This window comes from Cryptomeria japonica, chromosome 5, assembly GCF_030272615.1.
Source record: "Cryptomeria japonica chromosome 5, Sugi_1.0, whole genome shotgun sequence".
In the NCBI taxonomy this organism is placed as follows: Eukaryota; Viridiplantae; Streptophyta; class Pinopsida; order Cupressales; family Cupressaceae; genus Cryptomeria; species Cryptomeria japonica.
This window is the reverse complement of record NC_081409.1, coordinates 321697417-321724231: the sequence shown is the minus strand read 5'-3', so window position 1 is coordinate 321724231 and position 26815 is coordinate 321697417. Positions and strand designations below refer to the sequence as shown.

General features: G+C 36.9%; 1 protein-coding gene across 2 annotated transcripts in view; it reads left to right on the top strand.

Moving 5' to 3' along the window:
* The window catches only part of LOC131062490 (BEACH domain-containing protein C2), a 105160-nt gene extending 79770 nt beyond the window's left edge, over positions 1 to 25390 (top strand). For both annotated transcript variants that reach the window (XM_057996163.2, XM_057996155.2), the window contains exons 19-33: positions 12445 to 12514; positions 12674 to 12757; positions 12863 to 12919; positions 13056 to 13124; positions 13239 to 13325; positions 13413 to 13529; positions 13622 to 13771; positions 13889 to 13973; positions 14088 to 14208; positions 14443 to 14539; positions 14633 to 14746; positions 23156 to 23525; positions 23659 to 24494; positions 24624 to 24746; positions 24921 to 25390. In XM_057996163.2, the coding sequence (XP_057852146.2) occupies positions 12445 to 12514; positions 12674 to 12757; positions 12863 to 12919; positions 13056 to 13124; positions 13239 to 13325; positions 13413 to 13529; positions 13622 to 13771; positions 13889 to 13973; positions 14088 to 14208; positions 14443 to 14539; positions 14633 to 14746; positions 23156 to 23525; positions 23659 to 24494; positions 24624 to 24746; positions 24921 to 24995 (2455 nt within the window). In that variant the 3' untranslated portion in view covers positions 24996 to 25390. The remainder of the gene's footprint in view (positions 1 to 12444; positions 12515 to 12673; positions 12758 to 12862; positions 12920 to 13055; positions 13125 to 13238; positions 13326 to 13412; positions 13530 to 13621; positions 13772 to 13888; positions 13974 to 14087; positions 14209 to 14442; positions 14540 to 14632; positions 14747 to 23155; positions 23526 to 23658; positions 24495 to 24623; positions 24747 to 24920) is intronic.
* The last annotated feature ends 1425 nt before the right edge of the window (positions 25391 to 26815 follow it).

Genomic DNA, 26815 nt, shown 5'->3' with positions numbered 1-26815 from the left:
CAGAGGAATATGATATACAGACTTTTGAGTTAGGACCATCCACAGCAGAGCAGACTTTAGATGATGCTACCGACTCATTTGAGGCATTGAAAGACAAGCTTAGAGAAGAAATGGAGAAGAACAGAAAGCTTGAGAGAGAGGTCGGTGCATGGAGGACGTATTTCAGTCACATCAATGAACCTTTGGGACGTCAGGATCCAGCTAGATCACCAGTGCAAGCACTTCCACTTCAATCAATCAATGAGGCAGAGAGATTCAGGAACATGGTCCAACGTACAAGTAATTGGATGGATAGATCTCATACAGTGGCCATAGAGTTTGTAACAAGGATGATGAAGATTATTCATCAAGCTATCCAAGTTCTTGAGATAATCCACAATTTGATGATAACAGTAGCTGCATTTGCCCATACCAAGGACGTCATCATTCCTTTCTTGAAGGTAATAAGACATACTTCAAGGAAGATTTTAGCGCAGGAGAAGATCTTGGAGGGAGAATCTCACAGTTTGTTTCATTGGTCAACCTTACTCCATATGAAGAGTGTTTTCTTTGAAGACATCAGTGTTAGATGTGGCCGAGTTGAAGAGGTGATCAATCCGATCCAGGACAGAATATTTGAGGTACTTCGTACCATTCTTGGCAGAAGGATCGAGGTCGAGACAGATGTGGATATGTAGGAGCTAGAGGATAGAATCAAGGTCATCTTTTGCAAGGACGCAAATGTTACAGATGAGCAATATGATCAAATGTTTGCTACCATGCTCCTGATTGAAAGAACGAAGGAACTTGAAGCTTCATGGGACGCAGCTCTCCTAGATGCATTCGATCAGGTCATCCACTTGGAAGAGAGTATGAAGAATCTTCCCGAGATTCCAATTGCAGAAATCGAAGGAATCGTGACAAGATTCATTGCATATGCCAAAAAGGAACATTGGAAAGGGAATAAGATTCTAGATGAAAGGTTGTTATAGATGACATGGCACCTTATTTGTCATTGGTTTATGTCTCCTAGGTTTTTGTGCCAAATTTAATATTTGGCTATGTATTTAATATTGTTCAGTAAAAAGGAGGCCATTTGTAACAAACCCTAATTAGGGTTTAGGTGTCATGATCTTGACCGTTGATCTACTTTCAATCTGGACCTTTCATTGTAATTGGGGATGCTATTTATACCCCCATTTTTCATTTCATTTGGTAATAGTTAATAGTGTAATAGTCAATAGTTGATGTAATAGAGAAGAAAGATTAGAGTTAGAAGAAATTTTATTTTGTAGCAAGATTGAGTTTTGAAGAGAGAAATTCAAGCAAATTGTTGTATATGATGATTTGGAAATCAATGAAATATTGAAATTATGGTGTTTCGTTGCAACTTTCTTAAGTTATCTTCATGGTTGTTTGATTTACTTGAATCATGCTCAATCAAAGTAGCTTGTTAATTTGAAGGACATAGTGTGAGACTTGATTTTTGGTAGGATTCGTAATCCAAACCACTAGCTTCTTGCTGATTGTAGGAACGCCTTGCGTGGTCGACTGGAGAATACCTTGAACCCCTTAATCTTCAATCATTATTGTATCTTGGATATGTACCTTCGTGGTAGTGTCCATGATCTTTGATGCATTGAATATCATTTTATTACCTTAGAAGATCGCACTAATTTCAATTGATTTGTTATCTTATGGCAAAATTGAAGTTGGTTGAATCTCGCCAAGTCTTGTCCATACTAAGTTATTCATAGGGTTAGACTAGATTAGACCTCTTTCAAACCCTACTCTTTTGTTATTTTTGAAAAGTTTCTTAGTTTAGCAAATCTTGAACTTTCGGAATACGTAAGGCCCCTTGGAGGAAACAGCAAATCACATCATACCGCTGGAAGCTTGTCCACACGTAGAGACCCTACTAAAAGAACCTTGGAGTCTACCTAACTGATCCTTTATGCGAATCTTCAGCAGTTAGAGACTATTTTCTCAAGAGAGGATAAGATGCCTATTGGTATTTTATTCTGTGTATGATTGTGTATAAAATACATGTCAACACATGGGAAAGGCTTAAATCACCCCAAGGAGGCTTGCTTGAACATCTCACCTAGGTACATTTACTCCATCAATCAACACCTTCACAACCTTGATTTTTCACTACTTCATGCTCTTGTCATCATGTCCTTGCAACTTGCCTTTGCCTAGCTCAAACAAGGTGAAAAATAGGCATTTCAAAAGGATTTTGCCCTAGACCCTTTGGAAGGGTCAGGAGCAATTTCCATGATTAGGTCTCAATTGCCTCACTCTTTCACTCCGAATTTCTCTTAAAGGTAAGCATATGCTACTTTTAGCTTTTCAAAAGCCTAGGGATTCAGTTTTTAGCTTCCAGCATGGGTGAATTAGGTGATCATGAGAATTTCGCTCTAAACCCTTTAGAAGGGTTAGGAGCGAAATTCAAGTTTTAGGTCAAAATTCACACTTCTTTTATTCACAATCCTCTCTAAGGCATACTTGTGGCAATCTCTAAGCCCAATCCACCTTGATCACTGTCTTGGCTCAACACAATCTTGGAGGAAACATGATATTTTGTGAATTTCACTCTGGACTCTTTGGAAGGGTCAGGAGCGAAATTCAAGTTTTAAGCTTAATCCTTCATCTCCTTTACCTCAATTCATCTTGCAAGGCTAAATAACATCATTCCAACCTCAACCATGCCCTAGGAATCAAAGTCTTGACTTCACACAAGGAGGAAATAGGTTGTTTGAAGAATTTCGCTCCGGACCCTTTGGAAGGGTTAGGAGCGAAATTCATGTTTTGCTTGTTTTCTCTTACCTAGCTTCATTCTTTTCACTTTTTTTCCCCTTGACTCCCTCATTTGAATCCATTTCTCAACCTGACAACATTTGCTTGATCCCCAAAAGGCTTGAAAAGGAAAATTCACTCAAAATCCTAGCCAGGGACAGGACCTATCGAGGATTTCGCTCTGGACCCTTTGGAAGGGTTAGGAGCGAAATCCTTGTCCTAGCTTAGAATTTACATTTTTGGTGGTCAAAAATCATTCAAAGGCAATCCTAAGGGCTTCTCTCACCTTGGTCTAGGCCTGGCTTGGCACAAATTTTGGAGGATAGGATGGATTTTAGGGTTTTCGCTTTGGACCCTTTGGAAGGGTCAGGAGCGAAAATCTTGTTTTGAGCTCATTTCTTCATTCTTTCAACCTCAATCAACTTCAAAAGGCAAGGACACACCTCCTCACACCCATCCAAGCCATAAAAACCAAAAGTTTAACTTGACCTGCAAGGAAAATAGGTGATTTTAGGAATTTCGCTCTGGACCCTTTGGAAGGGTCAAGAGCGAAATCCTTGGTTTTGCTCAATTCCGTCAAATTCATTGATTGCTAGCAACTCAAAGTCATTCCTAAGGACATCCCCAATCTCAATCCACCTTGATCCACACTTGTCTTAGCATAGAATTGAGAGAAAAGAGTGGTTTAGAGAAATTTCGCCTTGGACCCTTTGGAAGGGTCAAGAGCGAATTTCCTTTTCTAGGACAAAATCTCCACCTTTTATTGCTTTCAATCATTCCCCAAGGCAAGAACATGTCCATCTTTCTTCCAACATGCCTTGGACACTAAGAACTTGGTCAAACAAAGAAGAAAATGAGGTCCATGGAGATTTTTGCTCTAGACCCTTTGGAAGGGTCAGGAGCGAAAATCATGTTCTAGGCTTGATTCTTCATTTCTCCAACTCCAATCTTCTCTGGGAGGCAAACATACATCATTCTCCTTGCATCCACGCCAAGGTCCTGACCTTATCTAAGGAGGAAATGAGTGCTTTCAAGGATTTCGCTCTGGACCCTTTGGAAGCGTCAGGAGCGAAATCCATATTCTAAGCTAAAATTCTTCATCTCCTCCACCTTTAATCACTACCTAAGGCAAAAAACATGTCTAACACTTCCAAACATGCCTTAGAAACTAAGAATTTGGTCTTAACAAGGGAGAAAATGAGGTCCATGGAGATTTTCGCTCTGGACCCTTTGGAAGGGTCAGGAGCGAAATCCATATTCTTGGCTAGTTTCTCACTTCCTTCATCCCATTCTCAGAGGAGTGAAAGACAAGGAGCAGAGCAGAGGAATATGAATTTCGCCCTGGACCCTTTGGAAGGGTTAGGAGCGAAAATCTTGATTCCAGGCCTGATTCATTTTGGAATTACTTGACTTTGCCCTGGACTCAAGCCTTGGTGCATGTCCTTCCACATTCTTGCCAATTTGCTCAACAATTCCTGAAATCACCTCTTGAATCTTCCTTTGGCCACTGACTCTGCCTAATCGTCTCTGACTTAGAGGAAGACAAGACTTTGACATGAAAATCAATACTCCTGACCTACCCTGACTTGGGACTTTTATCTCTTTTGCACAATTTACCATCTTAACCAAACTTAGTGCATAATACCGGTAAACCAAACTTTAATTCCGGTAGACAGTTTAGCAGATAATAACAGTACCGGTAAAGTTTAATGCATGAAACAGAAAGACAAATAACATACACAACACATAACACAGTTATTTGTACGTGGAAACCCTGTAAGGGGAAAAACCACGGTGGGAAACCTTACCCGCAATCAGATGATACTACTGCAGATAGTATGTGTGTACAAATGGGGTTTGCACATGCAGAAAGGCCAACTGCCTAGAGCTCACTGCTCAATCACAAAATGGGAGTCACACTGACTACAATTGGATGGTTAAATCCAATGATAATGTACTGCTCAAAATAACATCTTCATATGCTGGATTCAGTACCGGTTAAGCTCTGATTTGCCTTCTCCAAAAGCCTCCTTGAATCTTGAATGATGTCTGCGTGTATAGCTCTGCTTATATTTGCATATACCTTATTACAATCCTTTTTCACACTCACCTCTACTACTCTTTAATCTCATAAATGAGATCTTACATATATACCAAAACCTAAGACCAAATGTGTAGGTCGGCTTACAAAGATATTACAATTAAATCAATTACAAATGAATCAATATGCGATGCATGATGTCGGCTCAATGCATTTACAACAATAACAAATCATCTCCATAACGTGCTGTGTTGATCTGGAATAGATAATGCTTGCCGGTTCATAACCTAGACCTATTTACTGGTAACAACAAATATGCAAACTTGATTGTATCAATAATCAAATCACCAAAACCAAGTGTCCAAACAATGTCTTCGACAGAACCAAGTAATCTCCAGATGATAACAGATCATCCTCAGTGCCGGTGAACCAGATACCGGTGACTGTGCATAAGTCACTGAACATGCCGGTGAACATAAACAAAGATCTCCAAGTGTTCTCAAGTGTTGACATCAATGACAAAACCAATGCAACAGATTCATAATACCAACAGTTCAAACCCTCTTTTGGGGGGTAACCCTGGAGGAATATTGTCAAAAAACTTTTTGTGTTTTTATAGCAATGGCTAAATATCTATGTGAACCTCTTTACCCTTGGAGGTGGTTTTGTCTAAGATTAAACATTGGGCTACCCATTCTGCTTGAGTGTGACCAAGGGTCTTTCCCATTTTTTTCACTGAAGCCACCCTAGGAGATCCGTCAGAGAGGCCTTGCAACATAACCTTCTCCCCATTGTTTTCAAAACTTAATTCCAACTTTGAAAAGTCTAGTTTGATATCTCCTAGTGAATCTAACCAAGGGATGCCCAAAATTAAATTTGTGTCTCCTAATTATACGGTATAGAATTCATCCTTGATTACATATTTTCCCATAGAGACATTACATTAAGGTGAGGAATCTTTCTGGTACATGAAGCTGTAAATCCATCGACTAGTGGTACCTTAAATCCCTTGAAGTCTTGTGCCTCCAATCCCAACCTTTGAACCTTTTGGCTAAATCCTCTTTTTTAAAGTTATGTGTAGCTCCACTGTTTATAAGGGTGGCCACTTTTTTCCCCTTAATTACTCCTTGGATCCTAAAAGGGCGGTGTTTTGTTGCTCTTGAGATGAATGCCAAAGTCCCATCGTCCTCATTGTCCTTGCTGTATCTTACCCTTTTATTTGGGGCTTCCTTCTTCATTTGATGTAGTTTTCATGTGGTGGGCTTGGCTCCTTTTTTCGCATACATGGTTGGGTTCCCAATGTTCTCCACACTTGTAACATAAGTTCTTTTTTTATTTCTTCGTGTGCATTGATGTCCTGGTTTCCATGTTTCCTGGCACTTAAAACATAGCTTCCCTCCTCGGCTTTCTTCTTGCGCATACTTGTGACCTTGTTCCCATTTATTTTTATAGTCAAAGCACAAGCCCTTTCTTCTCAGTTCCTCACGATCATTATAAGAGAGGGATGTCCTTTTGCATCCTTCATTATCATGGAAGTGCTTATCCTTAGATGTTGCTTTCGTAGAGTGATCCCGTCCCTTGTTTTGGGCAGCCTCAAGTTGGGTAGCTTTAAGGATGGCCTTTTGAAGAGTAGGAGGATCAAAAGCGCTTACTAAACCTAGGGTTGCATCGGTCAGCCCTTCAATAAATAAGTAGATGAGTCTCTCTTGGGATATCCCGGGAACCATAACGGCCAACCTTTGGAATTCTGAAATATATTCCTCGAGTGTTTACCTCTGTCTTATCTTTGTAAGCTCTTTGAAATGTTTTTGGGGATGGATTTGGTCAAACCTTTCAACAAGTTTTTTCTTGAAGTCACCATAGGTCTCGACATTTTTATGGTCTTGTGTAACTAGGCCATGATGCCACCATTCACGTGCCGTTCCTTCTAGGTGCAGTATGGCAAATGTTATAGCATTCCTTTTTGTCATAGGACAAAGGGTGAGATAAGTCTCCAATTTTTGAATCCATGAATGAGCTGAGATTTTTTCGGAACCATTGAAGTTGGGAATGGTCATTTTCCCACCTTGTTTTGTATCTCCATGTTAGGCCATGTCCTCCTTTTCTTATAATTTCTCCTTGAATCAGCTTCACAAAATTCAGAGAAGGGAATACTTATTTTAATTTCAGGGTCTAATATAATAGCACCTATATTTATAGGAAATAATGTTAGATAACAACTTTCATGAATACCTGTCTTATGTCTTAGCAAGTGTGGGAAAAGTTTTAGGAATACCTGGAGTTTCAGAGTGGAGTCCTGCAAACAAGTTAGAATAGTTGAAATATATATATATATATTATACACACACACACACACACACACACAGTGCTGCTCATAAGATTATAACAGATTCTAATAACTCTGCTAAGTAGGGCATAAATTTTCTAGGCTCAAGAGCAGACTAATTACTCTTGACCCCATGTGGCCCATGCCATCGATGAGGTGGCCTACCCAGTGGAGTGTCCTATCACCGTTTTCCTCCACTTGTCACCTCCTACCTTATGTTCCACATTTGCATCTCTATTCAGTATGACAGAGGGAGGAGAGTTGTCACAGTAAGGTGCCCAGGAAGTCTATACTTCACAGGCCCAAGGACAGCACCCTTGTACCCCCTTGGCCTCATGGGACTCCCCAGTCTTAAACCATGAGGTGGCATGCCTGTGAGATAACTCCAACACCGTTCTCCTAACTGTAACCTGTTTCCCTTTCATCATACCAGTAATACTTAGAATATATGATTCAGATCCATTAGATTGGTGATGACATAGAGTATTTTCAGAATATTGATCAGTATTAATATGCAGAATGTGGATCAAGATAATGAGAAATATGTATATACTGTATGCAGAAACTTATTTACCAATATTGTCACAGAATTCTATGTATGTGTACACAGGGATGCATACTGATTATCCTTACTCACTAGATTCTGGAAGATCTTAATATCGTATCTTTCATTCTGTCCTGAAGGTGTCATCTTTGCTTGTAGTTGCTGGGCAGATGGGTTCTTTAAACCCTCAATCTCTTTGAGGTGCCTGTGTGCTTCTTTCTGACGTCTGTTTTTCCTTCCTTGATTATTTCCGCCAAAGATATATATGCCCTCAAGCCTGCAGCCTGATCCTATTTATCTTAGGCGCGAGGGCAGATTAGAAAAGATGTGTCTCTTTGTAGGAGGGCGTGTTTATCAAGGGGTATAACTCCTGTGTTAATCGATTCTAAGTGAAACGATATTAGTTAAGTTCCAGCCAGATTGATATTAGTATTAAGAACAAATGTCACAATTATGCTAGATATTTAATCATATCAAAGCATTAACAACTGCGTTAGTGTTTAATTAGATCATAATTAATTCGGTATTTACATTATGTACTAATATTTATATTATTAATAACTTAATTTTATGATACAAGGTGCAGCTCATGACATGAGGATGCTTTAGTCTTTAATAGGTGTGCAATGCTCCTTGCTGAGATAAAAATCCAGACCCAGAATCAAAAAGTGTACGGAAGAAGACTAATTGCATTCTAGAACAAAATGCTGCAATTTTGGATTGTAGGATGCAATTTTTAGAAGAGAAATTTCTCGAGTGAATGTAATAAGATTGATTGCTTGGTTGAATCTTCAGCCTCAATTCAGCCAAGTGGTCCTAATCTGTCCTTAGTACTCCTGGTTTGAGTAAGTCTTTAATGATAGTTTAGCATCAGGTCAGTGGTGATGCATGTCGTGCATATTAATTATGTGCAGGGCCCTCATAGCTAGATTGAACACTAAAATATTGTTAAATTTGTTGAGATATTTTGAAACATAGTTTACAAATTAAAATATCTAATCTTTATGTCATGGGTGTTGTCCACAATTTCTTAAATCACACTGACTTCTTCTAAAGGCCTTTGTGCAGCAACAAGGCTTCACAGGATGGTATGCTATGCTTGAATGATTTTATCAAGTTGAAAATAGGATTGTGGTATATTCTTGTACATCTCTTGAAATGAACATCAAATTGGTGAGCGTACTATGTTTGTTTGTAGATTTTGCTACAAACACAAGCAGATGTTTAACAAGCAGTATTGAACATTTTTTCATACAAGTATTACAAATTGACAAGAATGGAATGCTATCAGATACTATTTTTAATGTCATTGTTGGAAACTAAATCATGCAATAAGCTGCAAGGCAAACTGATATAGTAATTAAAGCTTTTTTCCTGTGAACATAACACTTTACCTAGAATATCTACATTGGCTGAATTTGAAATCAAACAGTTGGAACAATGTTATGATAGAGTTGAATAAAATCAATCTCCTCCATAACACGACTATTCCTAATGTCTTCTTGATTTTGTTGGTAAAATATGCAGTAGATTAAGATATCTCCAATTTCTAAGATTTATTACATAATGAGCTATTCCATGAGTCATTTAGGTTGGTGAGACAAATAGATTTTTTGTAATGTGTCACTGTGTAGGATTGTGGGGTGCTTGTTTGTTTGGAATGCCACCATAGAGGGTTTTTAAGCTTATCATGTAAGGATCCTCCTCCTCTCCATTTCTGACCCTTGTTTATTTTCACCCTTTGCACTTCTGTATTCATCATGGTAAAACTGATACTTATAAAGTACTTGCACTGTTCATTATTTAAATAAGTTTATCTGGTGTTTTAAAAGCCATTGACCCATTTTTTTAAGATTGCATCTATAACATGTATTTTCACTCTAGGCAATTATGTTGTGGTAGAGGAAAGGGAAAACTAATATATGTATAAATTTTCAGAAATTTTGCCTAAAGCACCCTAGAATGCAATGAAGGAATATTCACCAAAAATCTTAACCCTAAGAACAAATTGATCCATACAATCTTGATTATAATGTAAATATTAAATATAAATATAAAATTCTAAACAATTAATTTTTTTAAATCTATAAAAATTAAAATGCCAATTCATTTTGGAGTTGCGTTGGAGGAGGACTCAGAAAATAGGTTGTTGAAATAAAAAAAAGGTTTCATTTGTTTTCCTCATTTGGTAGAGGTTTTGTTTATACAAAAAAATTGCACAATCGATCCACTGCTTTTAAAGATGTCTGGGGCTCTGTGTTCCAATTTAGCGTCTTTGGTGTTCTAACAATGGCCTTCAGGGTGTTGTTGCATGAGAAGTATTTGGAGGTCCCTATCGCAGCTATCTCTGCGTTTTCTTTGTCCTCGGCCTTCACACTTCCTTCTAATAGTGCAGAAACGACGTTGAAGAGACTTCTGGATGAAGATTTGCTGCAGAGAAATATGTTTCTTCTTCCCTTGGAGGCATCCTCTCAGTTTGCATTGGTCATCATGGACCTCACCTGGTTTGAGAGCATAACCAAGTCACTTATTGGTGCCTTTGTCCATCCGTCTCTGTATACTTGGAAGGATGTTTCGACAGAGTTGGCTTCGTATAACATTTTTGCTGGTTCCCTTTAATTGGTGGATATCTCAACAGGGATGACATATTGGAGGAGTTGATTTCAAGATCAATCCTCATTTCTTTCATAAATGGCATATTGGCTACATCAGCAAGTCCCTTTAATGCATGGATTTTTACTGACAGCAGTAATTGGTGAGCCTCTTTTCTCACTGATTTTGTCAAAGTTCGATGCCATCTGGGGGCTTCTTACTCATGCAGAAATTGATCCACATGGCAATCCAGCGTCTTTTCCTCAGCCCTCAGAGTTAGCCTCATCTGAAGAATCTTCGAATGGAATTTAGTTTTGCAGATCCTTTTGTTTTGGTCTCTTCATTTCTTGCTGCTTTGGATATAAATATTTTTTGTAAAGTTTTCTTCCCCTGTCCTGTATTGCTCAAGGGCATAATGTATTATTATCAGGGGTTTTCTGATACAACTGTATGGGTTTTTTTGTGCATGAGGGTTGAGAGTTTTCCCCCTCCTTTCTGGTTTTATTTTCTTATGTATGTAATTATGTCCTTACACTTTAATATATATTATATTTTAGGCTTCAGCTTTTTATGTCAAAAAAGAAAAATTAAGTTCTGGAAGATTCACATCGGATTTTAAAAAAATAAAATCACATGTTATCCAGCACAGCTGGAAAATCAAGATTTTTTGGGCACATGTACGTATGGCATCCAACGTGCGTCCACACCATACTGTACCCATATCCATATTGAGTATGGGGGTGTGCGTACCTAGGGAGGGGCAAGGGCATATCCAACTACTCTAGGCGTCCTTCTACCATCAGTGGACGGATAACATAAAATGAATATAACAGCCACCTTAAAAGAGTCCCCACTTTATCCAATTTCTTTTTGGCCATCTAAAAATTTGGTTGGTATATATTCATTTGTAGATGATTTTTTAAGTAGATCTTTTGCCGAGAGGCATTCTACAATGGCACCAAGGGCTGGAGCAAAGTTCTTACCTTTTATTTTAAATTTGAATCCCTTTTACATGTCAAACTATAAATATTTAATAATAGAAATAATATTAATATTTACTAATAATAAATGCAAATATAAATATATGAAATACACATTTAAAAGTAAAAATAATTAAAAAAAAAACTTTTAGAAGATAAATAAATAAAAATACTGCTATTGCTGATTTACCATGGTTGAGGGGAAAAACTTATGTGGGGGGGAAAAGTAGTTAAAAGATTTAGTGTTGTTACGAGTAAAAAATGATAGATATAGTTAAATTAGTTTTTTCTTTGTTTAACTTTATTTTATTACAATTACGAAGTAGCTAAAGATGTCAACTAAATAATTTGTTTTGTTTTCATTTATATATTCCAAACTATACAAAAAAAAGCTAAAAATTATTTAAATAGAAACATTGTGTATTTTAGGATATAAAATATGGAGTAAAACCAAAGGTTTGCAGCTCAATTGGTTGAGCACAATTGGTGAGGGTGATGGCGGCAAAGCAATGGTGGGGGTGATGGCGCTGATATGCAAAGTGTGGTGAATTGAAATCTTTTAGGCAAAATATGCAATATAACATCTTTGCGAGTGCCCCATGAAAGGCAAACTATTTTTCTGAAGTTAAAGGTTGCAATTCGTATGTAATGACATGTGCCATATAGCAAGCAACTTGGTGGCATCCACGACGGAGGTGGTAGAGGTGGTGGTTTTATGGGGGGACATTCCCCCAAGTCCCCAAGTCTCGGAAATGTCCCCCTATAGGGGACATGGGGATTTTTGGGGGGGGATGCGTTCCCATGGAACATTGCTTAAATACATCTATCTAAAATTTGTCAAGAGATATTAAAATTGTAGATAAGATGTCTCTTAAATACATCTTTCTAAACACAACAAACATCAAGAATCTCTCGTCATCTTTTAGATATATTTATTTGAGATATCTATACTTTTAGTTAAGTTGATATAGATTGATAAATAACTTGTCGAATCTCAAAAGTAAGAATCTTTGAGGAAATGATTTTTTATAAATGTTGTATTTATTTTTTAGCATTTCTGAATTACTGTGGAGATTATCTATTGGATTTTCGTCTAAGTTCTTTTTTGCTATAGATTTCTACCAAATCTTGCGTTTGCTCTTCATGTGGCCAGAATTATAATCATTGCTATATTTATTTGCAGGTACCTTCTTAGGAGAAGTGCATTAGAACTATTTATGATTGATCGATCAAATTTCTTTTTCAACTTTGGGGTTAGTTGCTTTTCCATATTTCCTATTGTTGCTTAATTTATTTCTATATCTGCAATGGCACCAACCATAGCATTTGCATGTGTGCATGTGACTGTAATTCAAAAGCCTAGCTTTCTACAGTTCTTTAATTGTATTTATAAGTATTGTTTACACTTGCAGACTATAGAAATCCGTAAAAATGTCTATAAAGCCATTGTTCGAGCTCAGCCTCCAAATCTTAATAACATTTATTCAGGCACACAGGTCTGTTTGTCAGAGCTCTGTGCTCCTAGTTTTGTTGTATTCTTGGTTGGAAATATACATTTTGAAATATTGCTGATATCTGATAGTGTAATCTCTTTACTATAGAAGCCAGAACTACTTTTAAAGAGAATGCAGCTCATGGAACGGTGGGCACGCTGGGAGGTGAGAACTGGTTATTGAACAGAAATTATGTACTACTTCCTACTTTCTCCTGACATGTCTTCGTTGTGATTTCATGCCTAGTATCTCAACTTTTTTTGGCATATCACAAATTAATTACAGTAATTTTATGCTGCAGATAAGTAATTTTGAATATTTAATGCTTCTCAACACTCTGGCGGGAAGAAGCTATAATGACATTACCCAGGTTTGTTTTCTGGATAATTAGCTGTTCAAGGTTTTAAATAGATTAACACTTTGTGACAAATCTCACTTTTATGTAACATTAATGCATTACTAATATAGTGTTTATTTTTTAAAGTATCCTGTGTTTCCATGGATTCTTGTGGACTATACATCAGATAGCTTAGATTTCGGGAACCCTTCTATCTACAGGGATCTTTCTAAGGTACAATTCCAGATTGCATCTGCTTTCTATTTAGAAATTTCGTTGAATTTATGCTTGGACTCTTATTGAAGACTATGTTTTATGAAGCCTGTTGGGGCTTTGAATGCCAATCGACTGGAGAAGATCCTTGAGAGATACAATACTTTTGATGATCCCATTATTCCAAAGTTCCATTATGGTTCACACTATTCAAGTGCTGGAACGGTTTGTTATCTTCCTTGCATGTTAACTAAAAGCTTTTATGTGCTTCTGAAGCTTGGAAACAGACAATGTGATATGAAGCATCCCTTATACAGGTTCTTTACTATCTTGCTCGAGTGGAACCTTTCACAACTCTGTCGATTCAACTACAAGGAGGAAAGTTTGATCATGCTGATCGTATGTTTTCTGATTTAATTTCAACTTGGAAAGGGGTTTTTGAGGAAATGAGCGATGTGAAAGAGTTGGTAAGAACCAAACTGTATGGCATGCAATTGTTTTGCATAAAAATGTATTTGTAAGGTTCTGTAATGTTGCATCTCTTGATTCGCAATTGCCTAATGTGTACTTATCTACATTTTCAGGTCCCTGAGCTATTTTACCTTCCAGAAATTCTTGTTAATGAGAATGGGATTGATTTAGGCACGACACAGCTGGGAGAAAAGATTGGTATGCACAATTTTACTTCCTGCGTTAATGGGAGTGTGTGTATGCAGTATTACACATGAAAAGGATGATATTGGATTTTAGTTAATTGGTTAATTTTATTCATCTATTTTACAGATAGTGTCAAGCTTCCTCCCTGGGCAGATAGTCCTATTGATTTTATTCACAAACATAAAACAGCACTTGAGAGTGAACATGTGTCTGCACATTTGCATGAGTGGATTGATCTTATATTTGGGTAAGCCAGTGACAATACCTTCAGAACTATAGATGTTGTAATACATAAAAATTCAAATTGCTTAATAGACTATGATTAGAAACATCCCTGTACAACACTAACAGCATTATAACATGTGGGAACAAACGACTTTCATGGTGTCTTTAGTATAGTTATCTTTAAATTTTGTCTGGGAAAAGGTCATGTTTTGTTACAGGATTAATGTTGGATGTATCTGGAATGTCTGAATTTCAGTTATAAACAGAGAGGAAAAGAAGCTGTTGCTGCTAACAACGTTTTCTTTTATATGACATATGAAGGGGCTGTTGATATTGACAAGATTTCCGATCCAGTATGTAATTCTCTTTGTTTCTTTGATCAAATGTTTTATTGCCATTTGTTAGAATGATTGGATTGACACTGACTTTTGTATTTTCCATACTAGGCTCTTCGCCATGCCACACAAGATCAAATTGCTTATTTTGGGCAAACTCCATCTCAGCTGTTGTCATTCCCACATGTGAGGAGGCGGCCTTTAGCCGATGTTCTTCACCTGCAGGTGAATCCTCGGTCCAGCTAGGATATTTCTTATTGTAGCCTTAAGCTTTAAATATCCTTATGTTTAGTGAATTGTAAAATTAGTAAACATACAAGAATTTTATATATCATCTCACATGTTATATTTGTCAGTCTTACTTTGATAAGTGCTGTGGAATTTATTAATTCTGCTGCAATAAATTATTTGTGATTCTTTGCAACAACCATGGGTGTTGATCTTTATAAACAAGGTTTGCCCCAGATGTTGAAGTTTTGGCATTCATAGAGAAACATATTTTAACATCGGAAAGAAATATATTATTTAGAATCTAATTTCCAAACGATATGAGAAGGGATAAAATGTGTACAAACAAGTAACGGAGAGATCATAAAAAATGCCAAATGGCTGTAGCCTGTAATTGTGTTTATCGTGTGTCCTTGCCGTTAAACATACTGTACGGTTGTTCCTTTGTCTAAATCCAAAACTTATTGATGGTGTTGATGGGAGAATCTGCACTGTTCTTATTTTCATTACTTTGTGCTTCTTTTGGTTTGCATGAGATTCACCTTTGTAATATTAATTTTCTAATTCTTGGGATTGCTGTTTTCTCAAGCAAACAATCAAGAAAGGAAGCAACAGAACATGAAAAATTTGCGGACTCTAAAGTGATTGCACTAGGGTTTTGAAGCAAGAAAACAATTAAAATTGTTTATTACCATTGCTCAATATCTATATTGAAATCATTGTTCCATGGTGCCTTTCTGATGAAGTGATGTAGGGACAAAGGGATGAGTTTTGGGTCCAACAATTCTTTTTCCAAAATCTGGTGATGGTAGTGGGGGGAGGGTGAAGGCAAGTTCATTAGTTGAACTTGAAATAATATATAAAGAACAATGTTTGAAAAATTAATTACAAAATATAGTAAAAGTAACTGCAATTTATCATTTATGTAGACAGTTTGGCAAAGTTCCAATTATTCAATTTCATCAAGTTTGCAATACAAAGTACAATGGGCCCATGGTTAATGGGACTCATTGTTTGATGCAAATGCTGTGGAATACTCGTCATGGCTGTTGGTTGAAAATTTTGTACACCCACTAGGATGTGCAAAATTGTGGTTTCAACCACAACACGTGAGTATAAACTCTCCTAATTTAGGGAAGGCTCCCCCTTTTCTAATACTAATTTAATCTAAAACGGATGGGACAACAACCTTTTCTCTTTTTTCAGAAAAGATTATGCTCTTTCCTCTTCACAGAAAATAAGCAACAAGTATGAACTAATAACAGTAGCAAATTTAAATGAAACCAAGAGAGAGGAAATGAAGTTTCCTGAAAGCACAAAGACTTCCGTCACCTCCTCTGGGACGGGAAAAACAACAATCAAGCTCAAAGTCTTGAGTTCCTAAATTCCTATCTACCCTTTTAAAATGATGTAACGAAGATCATTTACAGCATATAACAGCACAAAGTCTATAAGGATGATGCAACAACAATAACGTACAGCATATAGCAGCACAAAGTCTGCAAGTATGATGCACCTTTAATTACTCTAAATGGGAATAACTACAAGCACAAAGTCTTGTAACTTCTCTCAGTTTTTAACAATAAACTAAACTAATTCCACCTTTGGTATTTGCAGGACAAAGTCTGCAGATATTTTGGGTGAAGCTCTTCTTAACAGCCTTCCACAACCTCAAATAAGTACAAAGAAATGCTCCAATATGACACAAGAATACAAAGGACACAAAGTATGGCTTCAACTCAAAGTCTGAAGTTCCAGCTCTTTGATATTACTTGAGATTAAACAATTTACAACTTCAAAGCTCAAAGTCTTTACAAGTGCAAAATTCTAAGAAAAAGATAAAAATTACATAGAGCACCCTCGAATATATATAGGGGAGGGGCTTTGAGAAAAAGGTGGGAGGATCCTAACTAACTTGAGAAATTTTCTCAATTAACATGACTTATTCCAACTACAGTCGTAATCTAACTCAACTTGTAGTTGCTTTACATGTTATTAGATTTTACAAAATGCTAGTGAAAGAAACACTTGCAATTACACTCATTAGTCTTTTTGCTTCGCAAGTGTTTCGGGGTCAAATTGGTTAAGTTTGCTTTTCGTTTGAGTGAATTTGATGAAGTCTAGGCCCTGTTTTGTTAATTTTAGGGTTTCTGCCTTTAGTCCTAGATTTTAGGGGTTTTTGTTAGGGTTTTGGTAAAACTAAACATATAACTGGAATTAGGACCCTTCAAGGAGCCTCCCAGTAAAATTTGAGCCAAAACGGAGTAATTTTGTATTTTTAGAAAGTTCCTATTTTTTAGGGATTTTACTGACTCCCGGAATGTCGTCATTTGGCCAAAAATCAAACTTACTATTTTTAGTAAGTTTCTATTTATAGAAAGTCATTCTGTGTCCTGTTCTAGGAGTCTAACACTGACATTCTAAAAGTTTCTATTTTTGGAAGTTCATTTTTGGTAGGACCATTCAGGCAAAGTGATGAAGGCCAAGCATTCATGACTACTTCTAATTCCTGAAAGTCAGAAAGAAGACAAAATCACTCAAAAAATGGCTAAGTGTTGGAAATCCATTCCTGAAAAGGAAAGCCCAAGAAATTCATCTAAGTCCATGAAGAATCTAAGACAATTGAAATTCCTTCACCCACGCCAAATTGCACCCATGAAGAATCCAAGGTGCCAAACTCAGATGGAGATGGAAAGGAGGACAAAATGATGAATTCCTTCCTTAGTGAAGAATAGCGCCCAAAAGTGAAGGAGGGCGCTAAAATGGCATGCTCATGGAGAATGGATAAAAATGTTGAATTTCTCCTTCATGGTCAAAATCTGCCCAAAGCCAGGTGAGGGTGCCAAAATGGAGTCTCCATGGATAGCATGGAAATTGCCAAATTCCTCCTCACCACCAAAAGTCCGCCCAAGAAGGTCAAAGGGCACCAGAATGAGGTCAACGTGGAAAGTTTGAAAAAGTGTGAATTCCATGACCAAAGCAAAATGCCGCCTAAGGATGATGGAGGGTGCCAAAACCAAGGGTTGATGGAAAATCCAAATGAAGTATGAATTCCTCCTCACCACCGAAAATTCGCCCAAGAAGGTCAAATGGCGCCAAAACATGGTCAACAAGGAGAATGGAGAAAGGAGTGAATTCCAACCTTGGGAAGCGTGCCAAAAGACTTGAAAGATGAATTGAATTTGAATCTACTGTTTAGCCTTATTCTCATCAATTTGCATGGCTCCATTGGGCCTGACCTGCCTTGTACTCTATTGTCTTGTTATTTATGGGATGCAAGACACTATCAACAACCAAGATCTTATCTACTATCCTAGAGATAAGCCTATTCCTTTTGATTGTGGATGAAGTGTATGTGGACTAGTTCCACTCAACTTCAAAGGAACTACAAACCTGTTATAAGAGGCAAATGACTAGTATGCTTATCACTAATGAAGACTCATATAATCACCACCAAATCGTTGGGTTGTCTTGGTCCAAAGTCCCTTTATCTAACTTTGTCGATGTCAAGTAGACCTTAAGTTTGATGAATTTGATTCACTCATTTTGGATCAATGAGGCCTCCTTTTCACTTCACATTTTTTGGACGGCCTTCATGAAGCCTCTTTTCACCTCCATGCCACTAATGAGGAGAACTCTATCAATCTTATACACATACCACTTCAAGTATAGTTCATATGGAATCATATAAAATGAGTTTTGAGCTTCTTCCAACCATAACCCAAGTGAGGAGTCTCAGAGTTCCCATATCTAATCACCCTGACAACTAAGGATAGGATAGTGGTGATGTGTTTTTCATGTGACTAAAATCAATCACTTTTCACCACTTCACCTTCATCCTTGCTTTGTCTTGGATTTGGCTCATCGATCCTACTCATGTCATGACAATTTTAATCATCCTCACCTATAGAACAATGCAAGGTGCATATTTGATTTCAACAATGTTGGTTAATTCCTTCTTTGAGAAAGACCGAATAGTGCTTGTAACTTGTGATGATTAGAAATAAACAAGTGTACATCTATAGTATCACCTACATCCTATTTTATCCACTCAATTTGGCCAGTCTCCTTGAGTGCATTGTTCATTGCATGCACACAACAAGAGTTATAGTAGACATGTTTGTGAAAGAGCAGAAGTGAACCATAGGTTTTGTTTTAGTGTTGCAAATGAGTAACAATTAACCTAAGTTTCTTTTTTGTTTGCACTAGCTTATTCGGAACCAAATTTAAAATGAACTTTTGATATCTAAGAAGGAATGCAAACATCTATAGGATTTCACTTTAATCAAACTAATTCTGTAGCGAGGACTTAAACTAGTAAATTAAAATGAGAAGTCAAGAGTATGCATCTCTAGGAAAATTGAAGATGAAATGATTGGATAAGATCACTATGGTGAATTGGAGGAGCAATCCTAGAAAATATGGAGTCTTCGTGACCTTCTTAGACACTAGCATCCAACTTAGGTGCTCTTGTTGGACACTAGCATCCAACTTAGGTGCTCTTGCAAGTTCGTTTTGTAGTAAAGCGCTCTTGTTAGTCCTTGAATAGTTGGGCACTCATGTCTTTGTTTGCTAGAGCATAAAAACTTTTGACACTTGTCTTTGTGTCTAGATGCCAAACTTGCCAATAAATCCTTTCGATTTGTCTCAATCTCTTGATATTTAGATTTGAAACAATTTGTGGGAGAAAAATAGAGTTTAGCTATTTAGGAGATTGGCTTTTTAAGTCTCTTAGGTGATGTATTCCGACCTTCAACAATAACCTTGGAAGTCTTTGGGTTTGTGAAAACTCTACCATGGTGAAAGAGAGGCATGTGTTGATTTGAACCTAAAATGGTAAAACCTTGGGAGGAAATCTAGTGTTGTGTGGAAATGATGGAGGGATTGATAGGTGATGGAAACAAGAGTGTCATTTATGGAAAGGAATAAGGGGATCGGTGATTAGATCTATGGGAGAACACAATGGATGGTGAGGATGCAAAGGAACAGGGATTCTAGGAAGCCATTGGAAAGGAATTTGGAGGGCAATAGATAAATGATAAAGGAGACAAGGAAGGGAGGAGGGCGAGGATGTTCTAGCTTTGAAGTGGAAGAGATTGGCAATAGAGGATTAGAAGAGTGAAACAAGTTCTACATATTATCTTCAATATAGTGGCTTCAAAAAAACCCTATTGTATGGTATAGAGTTGTGAATATGCAGCCCTTTTAAATGAACCTTCATATAGATTTATTTGATGCCGAGGTCTAAATAATAGTTGAAAAATGCATTAGGGTAAATCTAGATGTAGGGATCAATTCACATTTGATTTCAAATGTTCAAAAATTCCAATTGGTCACCAATGTACAAACTATCTAGGTGTCCATTTTGAAAATTTTCCCTTAGATTGTTTGGGTGGATTTTAGGGTTTTGAATAGATCTAGTGGTAGTTAAAAATCAGTCTAATGTCAAGAGAAGGCTAAAAAGAACGTAATGTCCTCATATTTGGTCACTCCAACATCTTTCTTAGCTCCAATTTTTTTTGGAGTGCCGATTTTTTTAGAATGGAGTTTAGTTATTGGCGTTATGTTCAAGGGATTAAGATGAGTTTGTTGATGCTTTCTAGGGGCATTCTACTTTTGAAAGTGTCAAATGTTATTAAGATTGTTCTCTAGTGAGCTTTAAAGTGTCAAATGTTATACACATAGGATATGAATACTAGATTAAGTGCATAACCTTTAAGGCAAAGTTTGCAAAGTAGGAAATTTTTGACCTTATATTTTGTAAGAAGCTTCAGTGAACTTCCTAAATGAATACTAGATTAAGTGTTACATTTTGTAAGAAGCTTCAATGAATTTCCTAGCTGCCTTGCACATGTATGCCAAACTTGTCATGAATTCGCCACATTGTTAGGGTGAACCTCCATTGTGACATTTTTGAGGATTTGGAGGTGGAAATTTGCATCCTCGTGATGCTCCTCACAATCAGGAAATAAGAGCCGTTTACACGTGATTGTGATATTGATAAGTGGACAGTGTCTAATATTTGTCCTCCCTTTTTACAAGGGAATTGTCAATTGCTTGATCTTGTAAGAGTTGGAGTAAGTAGCTAGAGAAGGTGGGGGATGACCATAGATAGTTTCATATGGGGTCATCTTGGAGGCACCGTAATGAGTGGTACTGCATTTCCATCCAAAGAGAGGCAACCATTTGGCCAATTACTCCCTTTGTTGACACAAAAAAATTGAAAGTAGGTCTTGAGTCATTTGTTGATAATCCTAGTTTGAGGATGGTAGGCTGAACTGATGTTCAATTGAGTGCCTTGCAAGTTAAACAATTCTTGCTAAAAGGTTGTTGGTGAAAGCAATATCATTATCTTTGAGTATGGAGTGGGCCATATTATGAAGCTTGAAGATTGAATGGAAGCAGTCTTGAGCTATTATAGCAATTGTGTAAGGGTGGGGCAAGGCACAAAAATGAGCATGCTTAGTCAAAAGGTCAACAATGATCAAAATTTTTTGTTTTCTAGTTAGACGGTCAATAATGATCAAAACAACTTGTTCACCATATTTCAACTAGTTTCAAAGTACTTGATGAGTTGATGAGTTAGTAGTGAGTATTTGTGTAAATTTTAGTTTGTTGAGTTGAAACTCATCACTTACTAAAATGTACGAAAAGCTTGATAAAAATGCCCAAATGCATTGCAAAAATTGGCATTTTTTCCATCCTCGTCACATGCCCTAATTTGTGTTGAGTTTAAAAATGTGGCTATCGAAAAATACAACCATAGACTAAAAGATATAGTGGCAACCGATTCATGTGTTGAAAAAAATTAGAGTTTGTAGGTTGTTTCAACAACCTCTTGGCTTTTGAATCTATATGTATTGTGATTGATAGGTAATAGGAGTCTCGAGTAAGTGGTCTCATCAAGTAGCTCTACCATAAGGTAGAGCACATTTGATCTAAACTTAAAGATATGTTTGGGGAATTGACACTCTAAATTGTGAGAACCTGGTTGTGTTATGTGAGGAATCAAGATTAACAAGAAATCAAAGATGATAAATATCAATTAGAGAGAGACATGAGAATGTATTAGATTTCGAAGAGAAAAGCTCAATATTTTGAGCATTCTATAAATTGGGATTTTCTCTTGGGAGGTGTATACCATTTTTGATTTGGCCGTAATTGGCATTTTTTAAGGTGTAGGGGACTTCTTGCAATCTCCAACTTATGAATCATGTGAAATTTTGTTATTATTGCTTCAACAATTTTTTGCTTTGGAATCTAGTTCTATTGTGATAAGAAGGTAGGAAAAGTCCTAATGAAATTATCTCGTTACATAGCTTTTCCTTAAGGAAGGCATCATCCTATCATTTCTCGCAGAATTACAACAGATGATGTCTTTCCCAATAAACTCCTGCAATTCCATATAAAAGAAAACATTGTTAGCCCCTAAATAAGACAATCTCCAGAATTTTCTGATTCCCCAATTTTACCCTGCACTACTTCAAACATGTTAGCAGTGTCTAGTGGGATGGAAGTATCACTGAACTCCAAAGAGCGTTTGGTAGTACCACGGACAATACAACATGTGTTGGCATTACTGCAGGCTGTGAATGGACTTGGTGATATCACCACAGTTGTATTTGGAGAGTCCACTTAGATTAAGGAAAGAGAATCCACATTATATTTAAGGAAGTCAGTTTAATTAGTAAATTCCTTCGTAGTCGGGGCCTTTTTTGGTACAGATTCTTGTTTAAACTAGAAGATAAATGACAAGTAGACAGAGGTGAATTTGATAATGGGCTGATCTAGATTATTACAGATTAGCATAGGGAAACGAGACTTGGGGTGGATGTTTCAAGTAGGATTTTCTTTGGGATGGGAAGGTGTTATAGAAGAATTTTGAGAAACAGAAGGATTCAAGCAACTTAAGCTGCTTAGATTCGTGAAAATCCACATTTCATTGGTTGAAGGAGAAAACTATAACTGTTTTACATGGAGGGTTATGAATGGATGGCCATGAGGGATAATAAATGTAGCCTTGAAGGCACATATTTATTATTTACACTCATTATTGTAAGAGCACTTCAAGAGCAGGAACAAGGATGACAAGGGGGAATAGAATGTTGAAACATATGGAGAAAAGAGACAAAGGGCTGCCTCCCAAAGGATATTATATAGAAACTTGTGCATGTCTGCAATGGAGGAAGAAGGTTAGCCAGCCATTAATAGGAAAGATCAGTAGTGTAATCAATGGCATCCTAGCTTGTAAAACAATTATTGGCTTCCTTTTGAATTTTATCAGTTTTTTTTTTGCTCTTGTTAATGTGATTTTCTGGTTCCTTATGTATTATTTATTAATTTAATGTACATTAAGCTCATAACTTATAAGTGATGCTAATATTAACTTATTTCATCTTAATGCAGACCATCTTCAGAAATCCTGCAGAAATAAAATCCTATGCAGTTCCAAATTCAGAGCGTTGTAATGTTCCAGCTTCTGCAATTTATGCTTCTCAAGATTCAATTGTCACCATAGATACAAATTTGCCAGCGGGTCATGTCGCATTGCACAAATGGCAGCCAAACACGCCAGATGGCCATGGTATGCCTTTCCTGTTTCAGCATGGGAAAGCAACTGTGACTTCCAGTGGTGGTGCTTTCAGGCGTATCTTCAAAAGTCAACCTGGTTCCACCTCTGATGATTGGCGTTATCCTCAGGCTATTGCACTTCCTGCTTCTGGAGTAAAGAGCTCATCCATTGTTGCAATCACTCAAGACACATCAATTTTGACAGGTATACTGTTTACACTTTTGGTAGAAAACTTACCATACTTCAATGTATACACTTATGCTTCCTGTTCAGGCAATTCCTATTTAATTATTCACCTTTTTTTCTTTCCCTTAACTTACCTTCTCTATCTCTTCAGGAGGTCATGCTGATAACAGCATAAAGTTAATATTAGCTGAGAATGCCAAAACTCTGGAGAGTGCAGCTGGCCATTGTGCTCCGGTTACTTGTCTTGCAGTTTCTCCAGATGGAAGCACCCTTGTAACAGGATCTCGAGATGCCACTGCTATATTATGGCGGCTTCATAGAACTTCTGGCAATGCCCTTAGCAGCATGTTAGATTCAAGTGGAAGAAATAGTGCAAATATAACTATGGATGGTAGAAAGAGGTACATTGAAGGTCCTTTGCATGTCCTTCGAGGCCACATTAGTGAAGTAACATGCTGCTGCCTAAATTCTGACCTTGATCTTGTTGTCTCCTGTTCGCACTTGAGTGGTGTGCTACTCCATTCAATCAGAACAGGACGTCTGATAAGGCGGCTAGAAGTGAATGGAGCAGATATTTTATCATTGTCATCTGAGGGAATTATAATCATTTGGGACAATTCCTCTCAGCAACTTAGGACCTTCACCCTGAATGGCACTCCAGTTGCTAAAAGAACTCTTTCTTTGTTTCCTGGGGATATTACATGCATTGAAATCTCACGAGATGGAAAGAGTGTTTTGTTTGGTACAAGTGCAAATCCGGCATTCTCAAACGGAAAACGTCCGACACAAACAGAGAGAAGACATGATGATTGTACAAATTCAGATTCAAGCTACTTCTCTTACAGAGATAAGACAGATTCAGATGGACAAGATAGAGATAAATATTCACAACAACAAGATACATGTGGACCACTTGATGGACATGAAGAGGATAGAACTGCCATTCCTGTACCTTCCATTTGTCTCTTAGATTTGCACACACTCGAGGTTGGTTGCGATCCCTAGGATGCCTAGAAACCTGTGATTTGTCCTATAATTGCACAATTCATTTTTATTTATGTTGAGTTTTACAATTAGACAGGTATGCCATCAAGCTTCTAACAAATACGTTTGCAGATTGTGCGTATTTTGGAGCTGCAAGAAGGGCAGGATGTTACAGCATTGGCTCTAAACAAGGATAACACAAACTTGGTTGTCTCTCTCCTGGATAAACAACTTCTAATATACACGGATCCTGCTGTGAGTGCCTGCTGATATACACATTCATTTTTCTTGATCTTTCTAGTGAGAATGAGTAATCTACTATTTTCCGAAGCAACAGAAACTATATTACATGCGATGTATTTATATGATTTATCTGCAGACATCGATAAAGTTTATAATGTTGTAATTGCTATGGATTTTGTTGTACAGTTGAGTGTCAAGGTTGTGGATCAAATGCTCCGACTTGGTTGGGAAGGGGATGGTCTTGCACCTCTCATGACTTAGGAGGATCTCAGTTGGCTTCATCTCATCCTTGAAGTCTTGTGTACTGGATTTTGTTATGTTCTGTTCACCTACAGTTTTCATTTCTATTGTGTTTTAGGGTCATTGCCATACGAAATTAAAGATAGCTGTCTATGTTGTCTCTGCCAATTTTTTTCTAGATGCATGACAGCATTTGTTACTTAGCTATCCATGCACCTCCATGTATTTTGCAGTGCGGGAACTGTTAACATTGTATAATATTCCGGGCTTATGTTGCAGGCGAGCACCAAAGTGTATTTTATGCCATCTTACCCAGTATTGGTAACTTGTAGAGTTCAATCTCATTCATTTATTCATATGTTTTTTAAATGGAAATAAATGTTATCTGATAATTATTGGAATTTTGTTAAGATTTTCTTCGGGTATTGTGCTACTTTCTTTCTGTATTATAAATGTATAAGACACATAAACTGATGGAATGCAAAACACATACTTTTGTACTTGTTCAATGGCTTTGATCAAATTTAATTTAAATATTGGAAACATTTGTATTCCAAACATGCATGAATGCCACTTTGCATAGTAGGCAAAATACAAGATAATTTCTTTCAAATTCTCCATCCAACTTACAACATCTTTTAGTTTTAGTTGACAACCAAGCCCTTTCCCAGTTGTAAGTTAAGCATTGGACAGGAGGATAGTTTTTGTGGGTACTATTTGTCAGCTAATTTATTTTCTTAAAATTTCACCGCATACGTCATTTTAGAAATGAAGACCCGCATCAGAATATTTCATAAAGTAATTTTTTTGGGTCTTAACAGAAAAAACTATTTGGATGAAAATTGATAATTTCAATATTAAAAAAAAAATGCCGTGCCAAGATTTGTAGACAAATTTATTTCATACCCAGCTACACTTGTGGCTTAACCTTGCTTTTGAGAAGAAGATAAATTTGTAACTCAATAGGAAAGGTGCCCAACTTGCAAGCATTGAGCGCTCATTCACATTCACTGTAGATGAGTATCAATCAAATATTTAATAACCTCGAAAAAGGTGCTAAAATCGCTAGCATTGAGTGCTCAGTTCGAGATTAACTATATGGGAGTATCCATAATAGTTGAGTCCAAAGCTCTTTGCAAATATATTCATTGATTTAGGGAAGCATTACAATTTTTTTAAAAGTTAATTAATAAGACTTACGCTTTTAGGACAGCATCGTTTGGATTACTGCAGAAATTGCTTGCAAAAACCATTATAATCGATTTAGAATATCAAGAATCAAATATCGCTTGCAGGGAGTGCTTAATGTTTACATAACCAATATGCACTTAATCTTGTACAATTACAATAGGAGAAATTGCAGAGGAGCAAGATCATTCCTCACCTTATGTTTGAAGGTCTTTCTGAAATTTAGTATGACTTTTGTGAAGGAAAAACAGTAATAAAATTCCACGTCTTTAGTAAGAATGGATTAAAATGAGATGCGTATATACTTACGACATAACTCGGACCACAGGAGGCGATCACGCGTGTATCCTTGCCTATACATGTCATTTGGACATGCTATTATTTGGCTTCGGTGTTACCAATAACTGGTTACATTTACTTGACAGATGAAGTTCTGGATGAGCATACAATTTGTCAAGTATTGTAAAATTTATTTAAGGAAATACGAATTCCTCTAGTTGTATCTTACATCAAGAGCAGCCTTCAACGAACAAAAGTGTGATCAATATCTGACATTATAGAAGAAAATCGAGTAGTTGATTTAATGTCTAATATTTTGATAATATTGTATCAATAGTTATAATTTTTAAAATTGTTATTATCTGTTTATTAAT